The sequence below is a fragment of the Microcebus murinus genome, chromosome 1 (genome assembly GCF_040939455.1).
Source record: "Microcebus murinus isolate Inina chromosome 1, M.murinus_Inina_mat1.0, whole genome shotgun sequence".
NCBI classification, from domain to species: Eukaryota; Metazoa; Chordata; class Mammalia; order Primates; family Cheirogaleidae; genus Microcebus; species Microcebus murinus.
This window is the reverse complement of record NC_134104.1, coordinates 54,872,753-54,888,696: the sequence shown is the minus strand read 5'-3', so window position 1 is coordinate 54,888,696 and position 15,944 is coordinate 54,872,753. Positions and strand designations below refer to the sequence as shown.

At 38.0% G+C, this 15,944-nt stretch overlaps 1 protein-coding gene across 3 annotated transcripts in view; it reads right to left on the bottom strand.

Moving 5' to 3' along the window:
- Window positions 1-15,443, bottom strand: part of NECTIN3 (nectin cell adhesion molecule 3) — a 125,055-nt gene extending 109,612 nt beyond the window's left edge. Inside the window, exon 1 of one of the 3 annotated variants that reach the window (XM_012787422.2) lies at window positions 14,872-15,443. In XM_012787422.2, the coding sequence (XP_012642876.1) occupies window positions 14,872-15,031 (160 nt within the window). In that variant the 5' untranslated portion in view covers window positions 15,032-15,443. Of the gene's footprint in view, window positions 1-14,541; window positions 14,698-14,871 lie in introns of those variants that run through there. The other 2 variants (XM_012787420.2, XM_012787429.2) reach the window with 2 other exon arrangements.
- Between the last annotated feature and the right edge of the window lie 501 nt (window positions 15,444-15,944).

Here is a 15,944-nt window from a genome sequence, read left to right as displayed (position 1 = left end):
GGGGGCTCTATTAAAAAAAAAAAAAACCTACAACAAACATATTTAATTGTGAAATTGTGAAATGATGAACATTTTTACCTCTGAGAGTATGAATGAGACAATGATGCCTGCAGGAACCACTTTAATTCAACATCATATTGGAGGTCCTAGCCAGTGCAATAAGGCAAAGGAAAACATATGCAATGATTGGAAAGAAACAGGCTTTCATTATCATAGATGGTAAGATTATGTAGATGGAAAATCCAAAAGATTCTACAAAAATTAGAAATAAGTGAAGTTAAACAAGGTCTCTAGATGTAAGGTCAGAATACTAAAATCAACTATATTTTATATGCCTGCAAATAATTAGAAAATATTTTATTAATATTATCTATAATATCAGAAAACCAAATAACAAGAAATAAATAATTTAGATTAAATTTAAAAAATTTATAGTTATACAAGATCCCTACACACCAAAAACTATTAGAAAGCTGTACTTAATGAAAAGAAAATTTCAGTAAATGGAGAGATAAACCAGGTTCATGCACTGGAAGACTCAGGGTTAGAAAGATATCAATTATGCCCAATGTGACTTCATATATATTTACTGTACTCTCAATAAAAACTGTAGGATTTTTGTGAAAACTGATAAACTGCTACTAAAATTTATATGGATAGGAAAGAGAAATAAGACTAAGTAAAATAAACTTGAACAAATAGGTGAACTTACTCTACCCAATACTAGGATACATTATAAAACTACATTGAGACACTATGATATGTATGCAAAGATAGAAAAATGGACATGGAACAGGGCTCAAAAATAAATCTAGGCATACAAGGCTATTTGACTTATTATTAAAAACAGCATTGCATAATTGAGGGTCTCTTCCACAGTGGTAGCTGGGTTAGTAAATATGAAAAAAATATGGACCAGGCCGGGCACAGTGGCTCACGCCAGTAATCCTAGCTCTCTAGGAGGCCGAGGTGGGAGGATTGCTCGAGGTCAGGAGTTCAAAACCAGCCTGAGCATGAGTTAGACCTTGTCTCTACTATAATAGAAAGAAATTAATTGGCCAACTAATATATATATAGGAAAAATTAGCCGGGCATGGTGGTACATGCCTGTAGTCCCAGCTACTTAGGAGGCTGAGGCAGCAGGATTGCTTGAGCCCAATAGTTTGAGGTTGCTGTGAGCTAGGCTGACACCATGGCACTCACTCTAGCCTGGGCAACAAAGTGAGACTCAGTCTCAAAAAAAAAAAAAAAAAAATATGTACCCTACCTCATATACTCATAAAAATAAATTCTGGATGTATTATAGTAAAGACAAAATAATAAAGCTTCTAGGGGAAAAATTTTCTTGATGGTATACTAGAAAAAGACTTTATAAACAAGATATAAATGATTAATTGTAAAGAAAGATTTGTTTTGACTAGATGTTTTGACTAGGAACTTCTCTTCATCAACAGAAACCACTCACAGAGTGAAAAGACCAGAGTGGAAGATATTTGTAATACGGTTCAGGCCTACCATATATAAACCCAATTCCTACAAATTCATAGACGAACAACAACCCAACTGAATACAAAAGGAAGAGAAAGAACAGGCATTTCCCAAAAGAAAATATTCAAATATTCATAATCCTTATATTCTGCCATCAAAATACAAATAAAAATCACAACGTGATTACACATTGATCAGAACGGTTAAAAGAAAACACTAACATTACAAAGGGCTGATGAGGATGCAGAATAATTAAAACTTTTAATAGGTTATCGGTGGAAGTAAAAATTGTTATAAGCACTTTGGAAAACTGTTTGAACAAAAACAAGCATAAAATGAACAAGCAATTCTACCACGAAAAGGAGATACAATGATGTTCACAGCAGTATCATTCACAAAAGCCTCAAAGTAAAAACAACCCAAATGTCTATCCAACATTAAAACTGACATAAGTTATGGAATAGTTATACGACAAAATATTGTATTATAGTAAAAAAAAAAAAAAAAAGAACTACTGCCACATGTAACAACATGGATGAATCTCACAATGTAAGCAAAGTAGTAGTATAAAGTTCCAAAACAGGTAAAAAAACTAACTTATGGTGTTAGAAGTCAGAATTGTTGTTATTTCTGGGGAAGAGAGAAAATCTGTGATTGAGAATGAGTATGAAAGGAACTTCTGAAGTATTGGTAATGTTTTATTTGTTGACCAAGGTGGTGGTTTCAAGGATGTGCTCATTTTGTAATAAATAGTTCACTCAACTGCACACTTATGTATACTTTTCTGTATGTATATGTCAAGAAAAAAGTTTTAATATTTCATGAATCTGTCTCAAGCTTTGTACAAACTCACATTTCACATCTTCAAATGCTATATTTATCAAGAATCAAGCCTCAAATCTCACAATTAACACAGTTGAAACAAAAACTATATCCCCTTTATTATGGGTTGAACTGTGTCTCCTAATCCCTAATACCTGTGAATATGATCTTATTTAGAAACTGAATCGCTACCGATGTAATTAAGATATAAATTAAAATGAGATCATACTAGAGCGGGCCCTTAACTCAACAGAACTGTTGTCCTTATAAGAGGAAAAGGCCATGACAGAGATATACAGGGAAAATGTCATGTAACAAAGCAGAGATTGTAGTGATACCGCTGCATGGCCACGGAATGTCAAGGATTGACAGCCACAACCAGAAACTAGGAAGAGACAAGGAAGAATTCTATCCAAAGTCTCAAAGGGAAGATGGCCCTGATGACACCTTAATTTCAGACTTCTAGGCTCCACATCTGACAGAGGATAAATACCTGCAGTTCTAAGCCACCCAGTTGGTGGTACTTTGTTATGGAAGCCCACTCTTCTATGTATGTGTCAATACCTAATTCTTGCCTCAATCTCCCATTCAGCAATCTTCGCACTATTCTCCCATCTGTTCCTAACCTCCAAATACACCCACACTGGGATCATCAAGAAGTACTATTTTGCCTTTTAATTATCTTGTTTTTAAACCTTTCCTTTTAATTTTTACCAATACCATCCTAATGCAGACCTTAGTAACTCTTCATCTAGGCCATCTCAACTATGATAAATCAGTATTTAATAAATCCTACTTTCCTTATATCATTTCTCTGTTCCCAAATTTTCAGACACAACACACTATCACATCATACTCAAAAGGCACTCAGTATGATTCTATTCTACTTGCTTCAATACATGAATACAATTGGTCCCCAGGAACACATTTTATTCTTTATCAGTGGGTGTCTCACAATACCTATTATAATCTCTGGTAGACTTAGAGCTCAATTAAATAATAACAGCCACCAACAAAAACTTATTACTACCCCAACACCATCTTTTACATTTTACAAGTTCATGTTATGCCAACTCATTCCTTCAATGCTGAGTCATCATTTCATTCATTCTTAGTTGATATCTTATTCCATTTTCCCACAAAAGTCCTTGTTTCCTTTTTTAAAAAGATTTTTGAGTATTTTTTTAATTTTGTTTTTGCTTTCTGTGAGACAGAGACTCGCCATGTTGCCCAGGCTTGAACTGCTGGGCACAAGCAATCCCCCTGCCTCAGCCCCCTTAGTAGCTCAGACTACAGGAGTGCACCACAGTACTTGGTCTCCATTTTTCCCCAATGGTTCTATCTGAAGTCCCAACATCACCCCACACTCACTTATTTGAAAAATATCTTACTTAAATCACTACAAAGCTTCTTTTTAACATCCCTTTCATACACCTAGCACTGTCTCTACATCTTCACCCGTCATTTTCTTTTCCCTATCTATTAGAAAGAAGAGTCTTTCATTTCTAAGACTAGTCTTTCCCTTATCTGTTTAATTTTACCACTTACTTTGTGTTCCTGGACCCTTTCTCTCAATGTGCTTCTCACACTCCCCTCCCAAAGACACAGAAGTCTTATCATAAAAATTAAATTAAAAAGAAAAAGCTTTTCTAATTTCTTGAGTGGACACTAGTGGACAATATATTTTCTTGGCTATAGCAACATCATCATCTAGTTTCTAAGAGCAGCAATGCCAGCATCAGAGGTAAGGCTACAGTATTCAGTATCTAAGTGACAATAAATAATGACTTTAACAGACTGCTCCTCAATATTATCTTGGTATGGTTCTAGATACAGTTCTAGATGCCTAGCCTCCTTTGGTTCTTGATTTCCAACGTGACCCACTCAACATTCTTTTAACCAGAGTCAAGTTTCGGATATTTGTTAACTAAGACTGTATTAGTCAATTGAGGCTGCTATACAAAATATCAGAGACAGGTAGCTTACAGGACAGACATTTATTTCTTACAGTTCTGGATGATTAAATTCTGAGATAAGGGTGATAGCATGTTTGGGTCCCTGGTAAGTGACCTCTTTCTGGCTTGCAGATGGCTGCTTTCTTGCTATATATATCTTCACAGGGTGGAGGAAAAGCAGCTCTGATTTCTCTTCCTGTTCTTATAAGGACACCAATCCCATCATGGGACTCTAACCCCCTGACCACATCTAAACCTAATTATCCTCCAAAGGTCCCACCTCCTCCTAATATCATACTGGGAGTTAGGGCTTCAACATATGAATTTGGGGGAATACAAAAGACACAAACATTCAGTCTATAACAACTGATATATTCTTCTTCCCTCTCAAATTACTCTTTCCCATCTTTCTCAAGAGTAGACCCTACCCTACACTACTTCTTCACTATTCCCTCATTTGTTAATCCCTTGGGATTTAACTTTTTTCTCCCAATCACATTTACCAAAATTACTAAGAATCAATCCCCCCCAACTACTAAATGTATTCGTTTATTTTATCAAGTAAGATTTTTTCCCACATTATTTCTCTCCTTTCTGAGAGCTTATCTAATCAAAAGACCTCAATCTTAAAATTTTGCTCAGCTTCCTTCCTTCCTTCTTCCCTTCCCTCTCTACTCTTTTTCTTCTCCCTTCCTCTCCCTGCCCCCATCCCCTTCTCTCTCTCAAACTCACCAATCCAAATATCTCAGTCCTGATAATTCCCAGTTTCACATCCTATCTCCTACCTCTCAACAAATTTCCAACTATAGCTCAAAAACACAGTCCAGAGGCACCACAATTAAAATGCCTACAAAAAATTAATGGATTGATTAAAGTCATCAATCTTTTCATTATCTTTTCCTTTCAAGGGAGAAATCCATGTTAATTCATATCTAACTCCTCCTTCCTAATCCGCAATGATATTCAAATACCATGTAATCTACTTCTCATATCCTTTCCTACCTTTAAATCCCTCTGCCAAATTGACATTTATCTCTGCAATCCTCTCCCATGGACCACTGCAATGGTTTTCCCCTTCACTTGTCTCTCACAATTCCAAACATATCCTTTACATTGCTGCCAGAGCTACACAATACTATCAAGTCACAGATATACTCAATAGTTACTGCCTTCAGAAGCTCCTCGCTGCCTACCATAGTCTAATCTCCTCAGCAAAATATTTAAAAATCCATGACTTTCCTCCATAAAGTTCATGCTTGAACCACATGGGAATACTAATTCCTCCTACAGAGTTCTTATCTTAGTGGTCTTTTAAACTTATGTCTTCTTTTTCATTGACTTTCCCTCACAAATGGAAATCTGAATTTTTCCAACAAGAGTCAGCTAGAAAATTAGTCCTTCTTTAAGTCTTCTTCAGCCCCCAGTTAAAATGCTCCCTCCTCTATAATCCCACAACACTTTGTTTACATTTCTAACATAAAACAATTCATTTTCCCTTGCATTATTGTTAGTTGTATTTGTAGAGCACTTTATTGCAATTTTCATAGGAATTCTGTAAAAGAAGTATTATTTAGCCAGTTTTACAGGGGAAAAAAAAGGCAGAGAAGTAACTGGATTTAAAACACCGAGAGAGGAGAGAGAGAGAGAGAGAGAGAGAGAGAGAGAGAGAGAGAGAGAGAGAGAGAGGGGGAGGGAGGGAGGGAGAGAGAGGGAGGGAGAGAGAGGAGAGAGAACCAACAAGCGAGAGAGTGCACGAGCTCGCACTTTTAGTTCTGAATCTTCTCCTAATTAAATTTTACATTTCTTAAGGGTAAAGACTACAAGGGGGCTAGCAGAAAACTTCTCATGTAACAGATGCTTTGCGTTTTATGTTTCAAATAAATACTCTTCTCTGTTTGAAATAACCCTGTTTTACTGCTTTACCTGTCTAAACTCTATTTATTCTTGAAGACATAGTTCAAAAATCTCATCATTTTTCTTAACTCTTCCAGGCCTTACTGATCTATTTTTAAGCTATATTATACCACTTTGTATGTTGTTGCAAATGTTACATTTATGCTATTAATTTTATTGATGGTTTTATAAGCTTTAGAGAGCCACCATGCTTTATTCCACTGTGATATCCTCTATACTACCTAGCACACAATTGGTGCTCTATCACCTGTTTCCTGGTTGATGCTCAGTAGCTCCCAATTTAACCACTGCTCCAATTTCCAAGCCCCTTATTTTGTGCATAACAGGTATAGATCAACTGTTTTAACTAACTCAACTTTACCATTCTAATCATCTGATGGGAGAAAAATCTACAGCAACTATTTTAGATGACTGTAGAGGGCAGCAAAGCAACAGTAGTAGTCTCAAAAAAAATGTTTTATTTTTCTTAGGACATTTCAGGATTGGTTTTCATATTTTAACAGATGCTGTCAAGATTAAAGCTTCTGAAGGACAAGAGATATTGGGGGATGCTACATACAAATTTCACCAGCTACATTAAATATTTAAACATTTTCACTATTAACTATAAATACAACAAAAACCTCTCAATGACCAGATCCTTTTATATACATGTGGAAAAACAAGTTTGATAAACAATGTATGGTTTCAAACTAGTCACTATAATTGCTGACTCCTTTAAGAATCTAAAAGTTGAAAATGTTTTCTCATTGAAAACTGTAAAAAAAAATCTATTTCCTAATTTTATTTTCTTAAATACAGAAAAGAATGTCAATAGTTTAACTAGACAATCTTATTTCCTGCAGAGAAAAAAAAAGATGTGTTCATTAGTATTCCTAATTCTAGACTTGATATGGCTCCTTTTTGTATTCAAAATCAGTCAATCAACTGTAGGGTCTATATCAGCTTTAAAAGTAAAAACATATGAATCCTTGGACATTGTGCTAGTACATAACAACGTACTTTTCAAGATAAACTTGAAAAATAGGAAGTCCTTACTGTTATTTCAACATTCAAGTTCATTCTGTTTTTAATATGTACTAAGCAGACAAATTGCATCATCAAGATAATCATATATTTACAACCTCAGAATTGCTTATAGGCATGGGGAAGCTACTATAAAAGTGGTTACTGAATACAACTTTATTATTTGCATACGTTTCTCGAAGTTTGTATTAATGGTACTTTTTTATCTTCTTTAAATTTAAACAAGCAGAAATGCAGAGTTTTAGAGTAGCTGCTATAGCCATTAACATAAGCAGACTCATGATTTAGTGAAAAATGCCATGATGTTCTAGCCCTGTGCCCTTAGCAAGAAGTATAGAACTGTTAGCTATGTGTCCTCTCCCACTGAATCTCTTCAAAAAAATTAAATAAAAGAAACTGAAAAGCACTTTTTTATTTTGCATTTAAAATACAGGAGCTAGAGTATCTCTAAGCAGGTTTAAAAACTAGGCAGTTTATTGTCTGACTTAGCATTAAATTGAATGTATACAGCCATGAATGATTATCTCTAATCTAAATCAAATTAGTAGGAAGTGTGAGTTCATAATGACAGGACATTTGTGAAATGAATCTTAATCTTAATAGTCCACAGTAGCCATGACTAAATTAAAAATCTTATTAATAATCTTCAAAATATGGCTGGCCTAAGAAATTTCCGTCATGGCAATCATGGATAACTCATAGAAATAGAGTTACTAAATGAAATTCATCTTATTTCAGTTTACTAATATTTCATTAACATTTTTATTCATCCTCTGAGTTGAAACACTAGAAAAGTCAAGAACACTCTTAATTATAGACAATGTTCTCAAACGCTGAGTTGGAGCCCTAGCTCTGTGTATTTATTCTTATATTTGCCCCTTGTATTTTTCGTGTCTTTCCCAATAGGAGCACTGGCGTATTTCCATTACAAAACAGATTAGCTATCTTAACTTTACCCATTTTATCCCTAAAACTCAATCCCAGGGCAAAATGTGTCACACATAAGGTACATAAGGTATGTTCATTTAAGCAAAAGAGTTAAATAATTACACAGCTGATTATGCAAAAGCAAAGAGGAAGACTTGTATTCTCCTAAAGATTAATTTCACAAACATCTTAAACTCAAAATGATTAAGACAATGGGAAATAAAGAGAACTAAAGAAAGCAAAAAGAATTAAGAAAAAGAAAGAAAGAACAAAAAACAGTGGAGAACTGTCTCATCAAGTAACATCTTTAAGTCTATCAATGTTGTCTAGTTCATAACGCAAATTTAAAATATACATTCCTTCTAAGAATGTATTCTCTTGAGAGAGAATACTCTTGAGAGTCCTAAGAGAACCTCTCTAAGAATATATTCCCATAGTGCACTCTACACAACATAGCTTCTGCAATACAGCAGGTATTAGACAAAAAAGGATTTAGTTTGTAAAATGGTGTATTTTACTAAATGTATTTTTAGACCAGTAATAAACTAGTGCACATTGTAACTTTCCATGAGGGGTATAAGGTTAGTTTTTCCCATTCTCAAATGTATTAAACCATGGTACTTTCCTCCAAGTCTTCCTATCTTTTGAGATCAGCGTTCCATAGAAATACTTTGACAAACATTATTGTAAACCCTTTCAGGTTGAAAAAAATGAACAGAATTGGCATGTTCACTGTATGCAAGAAATGATAAATTTTCTTCTTCATGAAGAAAATCAATCTTAAACCAAGCCCTGCAGAATCTGATTAAGTAAGGAAGCATATAACCTACTTTAGAGACAATAAATAGTTTAGACTTGCACTATCCAAAACAGCAGCCATAAGCCAGCCATTCCACACTCTATACACTCTGTACAACTACTACTAATGTGGATAATCCAAATTGAAATGATCTGTAAGTATAAAATATCTACCAGATTTCAAAAACTTACTATAAAAGAAAATGTAAAATATCTCAAACTTTTAATATCAACTGCATGCTAAAATCGTATTTTGGTTACATTATTTTAAATAAAATATTAAGATTAATTTCCCGTTTCTCTTTTGTTTTTCTAATGTGGCATCAAGAAAACTTAAAATTATGTGACTTATCTTTCTATTGGTTAGTAGTGATTTAGACTAAATTTGATTTTGCTATTAAATTCTTGAAATAAAGACATTTGGGTGCCTATTGTATGCCAACACATGGAAATACAAATCATAAACAAAACAGTGAAGTGTATTTCTTTCAGAAGAGTGATCGCATCTGGTCAAACCATAAACAAAAATGCTATAATGAATAGCACTGGTCAGAGGAAGAAAGAATCATCTGAAGTTGTCTTTCAAAATACAAATGCCCCAACCCTTAGACTCTACATCTCCCCTCCTGCAAAAAGTGATCTAGTAAGTCCATAGTGGGACCTGGCCATGTTGTTTTCAAAAAGATTCCCTAATAACTATGACTGAATTCACTCACATACCCTACTTTTGCTGACTTTAGCAGCTACCTGAGAATAGTGATTTATAGCTCAACACCTTTTTTAAATTTTATTTCTTCTGAAGAAACCTAGGCTGAAAGCCTAAAGAGCCTCTACTAGGTGCAACAACCAACCTATTTAAAATAAGAACAAGTTTGATTCTTTTTTTTAACCATTAAAGAGAAACCAAATAAAGTTAAAACAACAACTATTACATCTCTTCTATCCATAGAGTCATATGTATAATTTACTAATTTAAACCTATAAAATAGTACTCTGAAGTGTTCAAAGGTATACTATCAATTCTTAGCTATTAAATCCAATCATGAGCTGATATGCTTTCATACATGGCTTAAATTCCAATTTATGAATATCTACTCACTATGTAGCAAGCCCACCCTACTCATCGTAATTAGCAGAATGAATAGTGGGCAGTCAACAGTCTCACAAGAAAAACAATCTCCTGGAAGCTATATTAAACAGAATAGGTAAAATTTACAATTTAAGTATACAATAGTCTTTTAAAAATGACATTAGTACCTGCATATGGCTATATCTAGACTCACAGAAGGCAGCCCTCACCAAAATTTGAAATTGATGAGCTATATTATAATTAATGAGCCTTTCAGAAAAATAACTTGAAGCCTATTCTTAATAAAGTTTTAAAACAAATTTTATTTAAATAAATGATTAAACTATGTGAAAACCTATTATAAAAATTAAAATCTTGGGTTCAAAAATTTAAAGACAATTTTAGACAAAAATATATAAGGTAATCAAAGTATGACAGATTAATGGTGTTTAGACTTTTCATCTCTGTGCTTGGCAAATTATCTTTAAAATTCCATTACTGACTTAAGGGTTATTTTATTTTACCCTACATTCACGTATTAACAGTAATTATTAACTAAATGTCTCATCTTTTGCAAGTCATATAGTGCTTATCAATTTTTATGAAGACTTTAACAGATTTCAGAATGTCACAGCAATATATTATTATTTACTTACTAATTTAATGAGTAAATTACAGAATGTTAAAATATTATTTTCTTAAGGATATCACAGCCAGCTTCTCTTCAAAAATTTTCAAATAATTGGCAATGACCCGGAAGTTTTATTCCTTAACTATACAGAAACAAAACCTACATCAGAGTTGCTGAGTCACTAAGTTGTAAACACACAAATATATTTAAGTGTGACATAAACAAGGAAGGACAGTAAATATATAATACAGACACAATTGCCCAGCTCTTACAATTCCTATTTCTGATGCTGTAGCTAACTTCAAGTAAGGAAGATTGGATCTTTTTAGGTTGTGTCTAACTTTGGTTTACTTTCCAGTAATATCTGTTTAGGATGCACAAAGATTCATGTAGGCAGATTCATACGTACTATATAGTATAGGCCTCAACATGATACTATCAGTAAGTTGATAAACTCCAAGCTGTGTCTCCCTTTTCCAACTCCCATTTTCAATACAATCACTAATATTCTAGGTGACCTTATGGAATAACCAAATCTTAAAATGCATTGGACATCATTAAGGGAAGAGTCAACTAGGCTCCATACAATTACACAGTTGAGTTAGTTCAGCTGTATTCTAAAAATACTGAATATGCTGAAATTTGGTCATCTGTATATTTTTTTGAAGTAAACTAAACAAACATTTAGAGTCACTGGGCTATATACTCAATATAAAGATGTAAAGTGCAAATACAGCAAGTAAATTAACTTGAAAATTCAATTATTCAGGACATCAGTGTAGAATTTAAGAATCACCAATACCAACCTGGTTGGTTTATGCTGTGCAATATAATAAATGCTAACAATTATTACTATATTCCATGCCCTCTAAGTGTTTCATTTTACTCTTTCATTTAATCCTTACAAGAACTCAGTCAGCAAGGTGATAATGTTATCTGTTTTCTTAAAAGATGAGAAACTTGAAGTTTGCAAAGTTAAATAACCTGCCAGTGATTCACAACTAGTAAGTGGCACTCTTTTTTCAGAATCAAACTGCCTCTTTAGCAACTGAAGAATAACCTTCTGGAGAGATAAAGGGAGGGGACATTTCAATAAGATCTGACTCAAGTGATTTTTAAAAGTGATTGATTTTTTCCCTAATTTTAACATTCATGTCTTTACCAAATGGGTTAGGTATCCACCTTCCAGGCAATCCATAGTACCTCATGCATATCTCTATCATAAATACCAAACTGTTCTATAATCATCTTTCCTTTATGTCTATTACAAACTTGTAAGCACCTTGAAGCCAAGAATCTGTCTTAGTCATGTGTTATGCCCCAAGTGGCTATTAAGTACATAGAAAGTGTTCAAAGTGCTTTTAAAGGTTCCATATCATATTAGATCTTCTTTTCTATCTTCTAATAAACACCCATCTTAAGATAAAGCATTGCTGAAAATGGAAAGAGGCATAAAATCTCAGAGTCAAATGGGACCTTACAAAGGTCAAATAGTCTATCTCCTCATTTGTCAATGCCATATCCCTGCTGATATTCTCTACTTCCCAAGAAAAATGTGGGAAGAAAAAGTGAGGTAAATCTGATCATTTGTGAATTGATTATTGCCATCGTAAAAAGCATGTAATTTCAGAATTAAATAAATGAGTCTTTATCAAGTCAGATGATGTTATGAACCTAGTCCCCTTGACCTTTATACCTAGGAATTTCTTAGGCTTAAAAACAAAGTGTCAGTTTTTCAACCTGTAAAATTCTCATTTTAAGAGTTCAGTTCTCCAAATAAGATAATGTTCACCCCCGCACCCAAGAAAAACAATAAATCTGATATAAATGTTTTTATAACTTTCAGAGTGTCGGGTCTACCAGTTGTGAGGAATATTTTTAGCAGTCAAAATTAGCATAATAAAGTTAAACAAAGTTAAGGCCATGCTAAATATAAGCAACATATCAAAAGTAGCAGCAAAAAGAAAAAAATCTGTATGTGATAAAATAAGTAAAGCATCTGATCAACAAATCACCAGATAAAGTCACTTTTTTTAAAGCTTTTACCTTTTCAACTCTAAAACTGGCTCTACTCGGTCAAACATAAGTACAAGCCAAACCTTGCAAGTAGTACTATGATGTTAGTATTACTGTATTAACAGTAATTAGATCAACAAGTTGTTAAATCAACAGCTTACTTGAAAAAATTCTGTTTCCATACTATTAAGCATCCATAAGTCACAACAACTGTGCCCTATTCAAACACTGAATTCTAAAATAAAGGATGATGGAAAAAACTTGTCATAAGGGTTCACAAATTAGGGTGTTATAACACTATAAGCCAAAAAAAGCAGCTCTTTAAATGAGCAGTGCACAGTATCACAAAACTGGTGTCTATCTCTACAACTACAAGCAGAGTTAACTCTAAAAAGTTCAATTTACACCTGCTCTAAATCGCACAGTCCATTTGCCTACACTGCTTAAGTTTCTAATCTCTAAAGTATCAAGTCCCTCCAATAACATATTAGTGAAGAGATTTTCCTTTTTCCTGTGTCCATGTGAAAACCAATGTGTTACTTCAAAAAGTAATCAACAATTCATTGTCACAATCACTATGAATTATGTAAATTCTCTCTCCTTTATCAGCTGTGTATGTTCCCTAGCTTCAGTCATCCATAGGGCTTTGCCTAACTAGATCTACCTCTGCTGAGGTACAAATATTCTCTCAATCCTTAACATAAACTAAGCCAGGATAGTCGTCCCCTCCAACTATCCTCTCACCCAATTGTAAGCAGCATCCTCAATCCTCCTTAATGGAAAAGGACAGCGCACAAATTAAATCCAGAATCTTGCATCAATCTAAAGAAGCATAGCACTAAGAACCAAATATTTGGGGACTCGGAATATAGAAACAGTGTACATTAAATAATATGCCACATATCAACACTATACTCTGTGTAAATCATAAACTTTATCACCACAGTGCTAGAAACATGATAGTGAATTGGTAGTGGAAATTCTCAGCCTATAGGGGGGACTCCATCTCATTATAAAAACTTTGCCTCCCTCATAACCAACTACCTTGACTCAGGATTCTCTTTCTTCTAAGTCACACTATCGAAGAAATTCGCACACATCTCTGCTTTTAATGAATATTGGAAAAACTTCTATTTAAGGTTTCATGAAACACTGAAAACCAACCTTTGAACAAACTTAAGCTTTATCCCTCCACCTTCCTCACCAAGAGCCCTCAAAAAACGTCCCTCGGCGTTTTGATATTACCCAAAGGCATTTAGAATTAATCTCCAAAGGCTGGTGGCCTTATTTTCCCAAATCACCGCCTTCCATTAATTATCCTTTACGTCCAGTTCTCTCCCATGAAAGGCAGATGTGTTTTTTACAGGATCCTTAACAAGTTGGCTTCTAGTCTCCGATACCTGGGAACAGAACTTACAAAGAGACTAGCTCCCAAATGTGACAGGAAAACAGTAACCTTACATGGGAGAAGAAAAGGATGGGGAGGAAAGGCGCGGGGCTCTTTTGATCAGAACAGCCAAGGCACAGTCCATGCAATCAAGCATTTAACACGCAAATCTTGGCCTTGGCGACAAATAGGGTTTGCTAAAATAAGAGATGTCCCAAAAATGGAAGGCAACGACGGCGCTCAATCCACAGAGATCCAGAGGCTGCGAGGGCAGAAAGGGGCCGCGGGACGGAAGAAAACTGGCTCTAGGGGATGCTGCGGCAGGGTGGGCTAAGATGGTGCCTTCTCCCGGGTAGAAGACCATGAGGGGTGGCCTCGAAGGCTTCATTCCATCCATCAGGCTCTGGTCCATAGGGTTTCCGGGCTCACAGCTCAAATTTCACCGAGGGAAAAAGGGAGGCGGCAAACGGACATCCCGGCACCTTCACCTCAGTCCAGAAGTCCATGCTCTCGGCTTCCCCGCAAACGAGCGAGGAAGTAGCAGTCCCCGGAGCAAACCCAAAGGCGCCCCGCGCACTGAGCACCACCGCCGACCCCTGGCCATCGGCGCGGCGACCCGCGCAGCCGCGGGGGAGGGGAGCGGGCAGCGGGCGCCGCACTCGCCGGCCCGGCCCTTCCCCGGCCTCGCCCCGGGCACGACGAAAAGTTTCCAGCCAAAGTCCGCGGCACTCGCTCGCGCAGCCAACCGCCGAACACAACCGCCTCGCCGCCCCGAGAGTGGCCCGGCCGACCCGGTCGCGCCGCCCTCAGCCCGCGCCCGCCGCCGAGGTTCACCTACCACAGAGCCGGGAGAAGAGCAGCAGAGGGAAGAGCAGCAGCAGCAGCGGCGGTGGCGTCGGGGGCGGCAGCAGGAGCCCGGCTCCGGGGGGAGAAGCAGAAGAAAGTTGTGCTTTGCTGCCTCCGGGACACAGCGGGGCCGGCCCCGGGGTCCGCGCCATCCCCCACTCTCCCCCCGGCCCGCTCGCCCGCCCGCCCCGCCTTCTCCCCCGGCCCCGGCGCCTCAGGCTCTGGGCGGCGGCAGCAGCGGCCGCGGCGCGGCGGCGGCGGCGGAAGGTCCGGCGCGCGCGACCGCAACTCCCAGCTCTTGCGCCGTCGCCGCCGGCTGACACTCAGCCGAGCGCTCGCGGCTGCCTCGACTCTGCAGTCGCCGACGCCACTGCCGAGGCTGAGGCGGGAGCCGCCCGCCGCCGCCGCCACTCCCCTCCCCCCCTCCACCCGCCCGCCTCGAACTCCTGGGAACTCGGAACGCACCACCCCGCCCCACGCGGGAGGGGGAGAGGAAACCGACCCTCAGAGCGGGCGCTACGACTCGCCCGCCCTCCCCGCGCAACTCCAGCTCCCGTCTGATCCTTGGGTGCAAGCCGCGTCTCCTCCCCCGCCCTCCTACACACGCTCCTCCCCTTTCAAAAAAAAAAAAAGAAGTCTCCTCATCCACTTTGATACAGGGTTTCTCCCAAAACAGAGCTTTAAAAAGGACAGGAAAATCTGGAATCTGTTAGTCGGCCCCGCCCCTCATTCCTGCCTCGTTTACCCCCGTCCCAGCGTTTCCAATGGTCTCGCCCACTCCGCCCCTCGCGGGTCCGCCGCGGCCCGCGCAGACCGAGGCGGAGGGCTGTGGGACCGTCGCGCCGGGCGCTCTCCGCTCGCCGCCCGCGCTCGGGCTGGCCGCACCGGGACGAGGAGGGGCTGGGAGGGGCGGGAAAGATGGGGCAGCCCTTCCGTCGCCCTCGCTAAAGGTTCCTGTCTGGGAAGCTGGGCGCAGCCTGCTGGACTAGCCGTCTCCCTCCTCGCCGGGGCGCGGGAGACTGAGGAGAGAGAGACTTCTCCTCCTTCCTGCTCCCGGGACAGCTG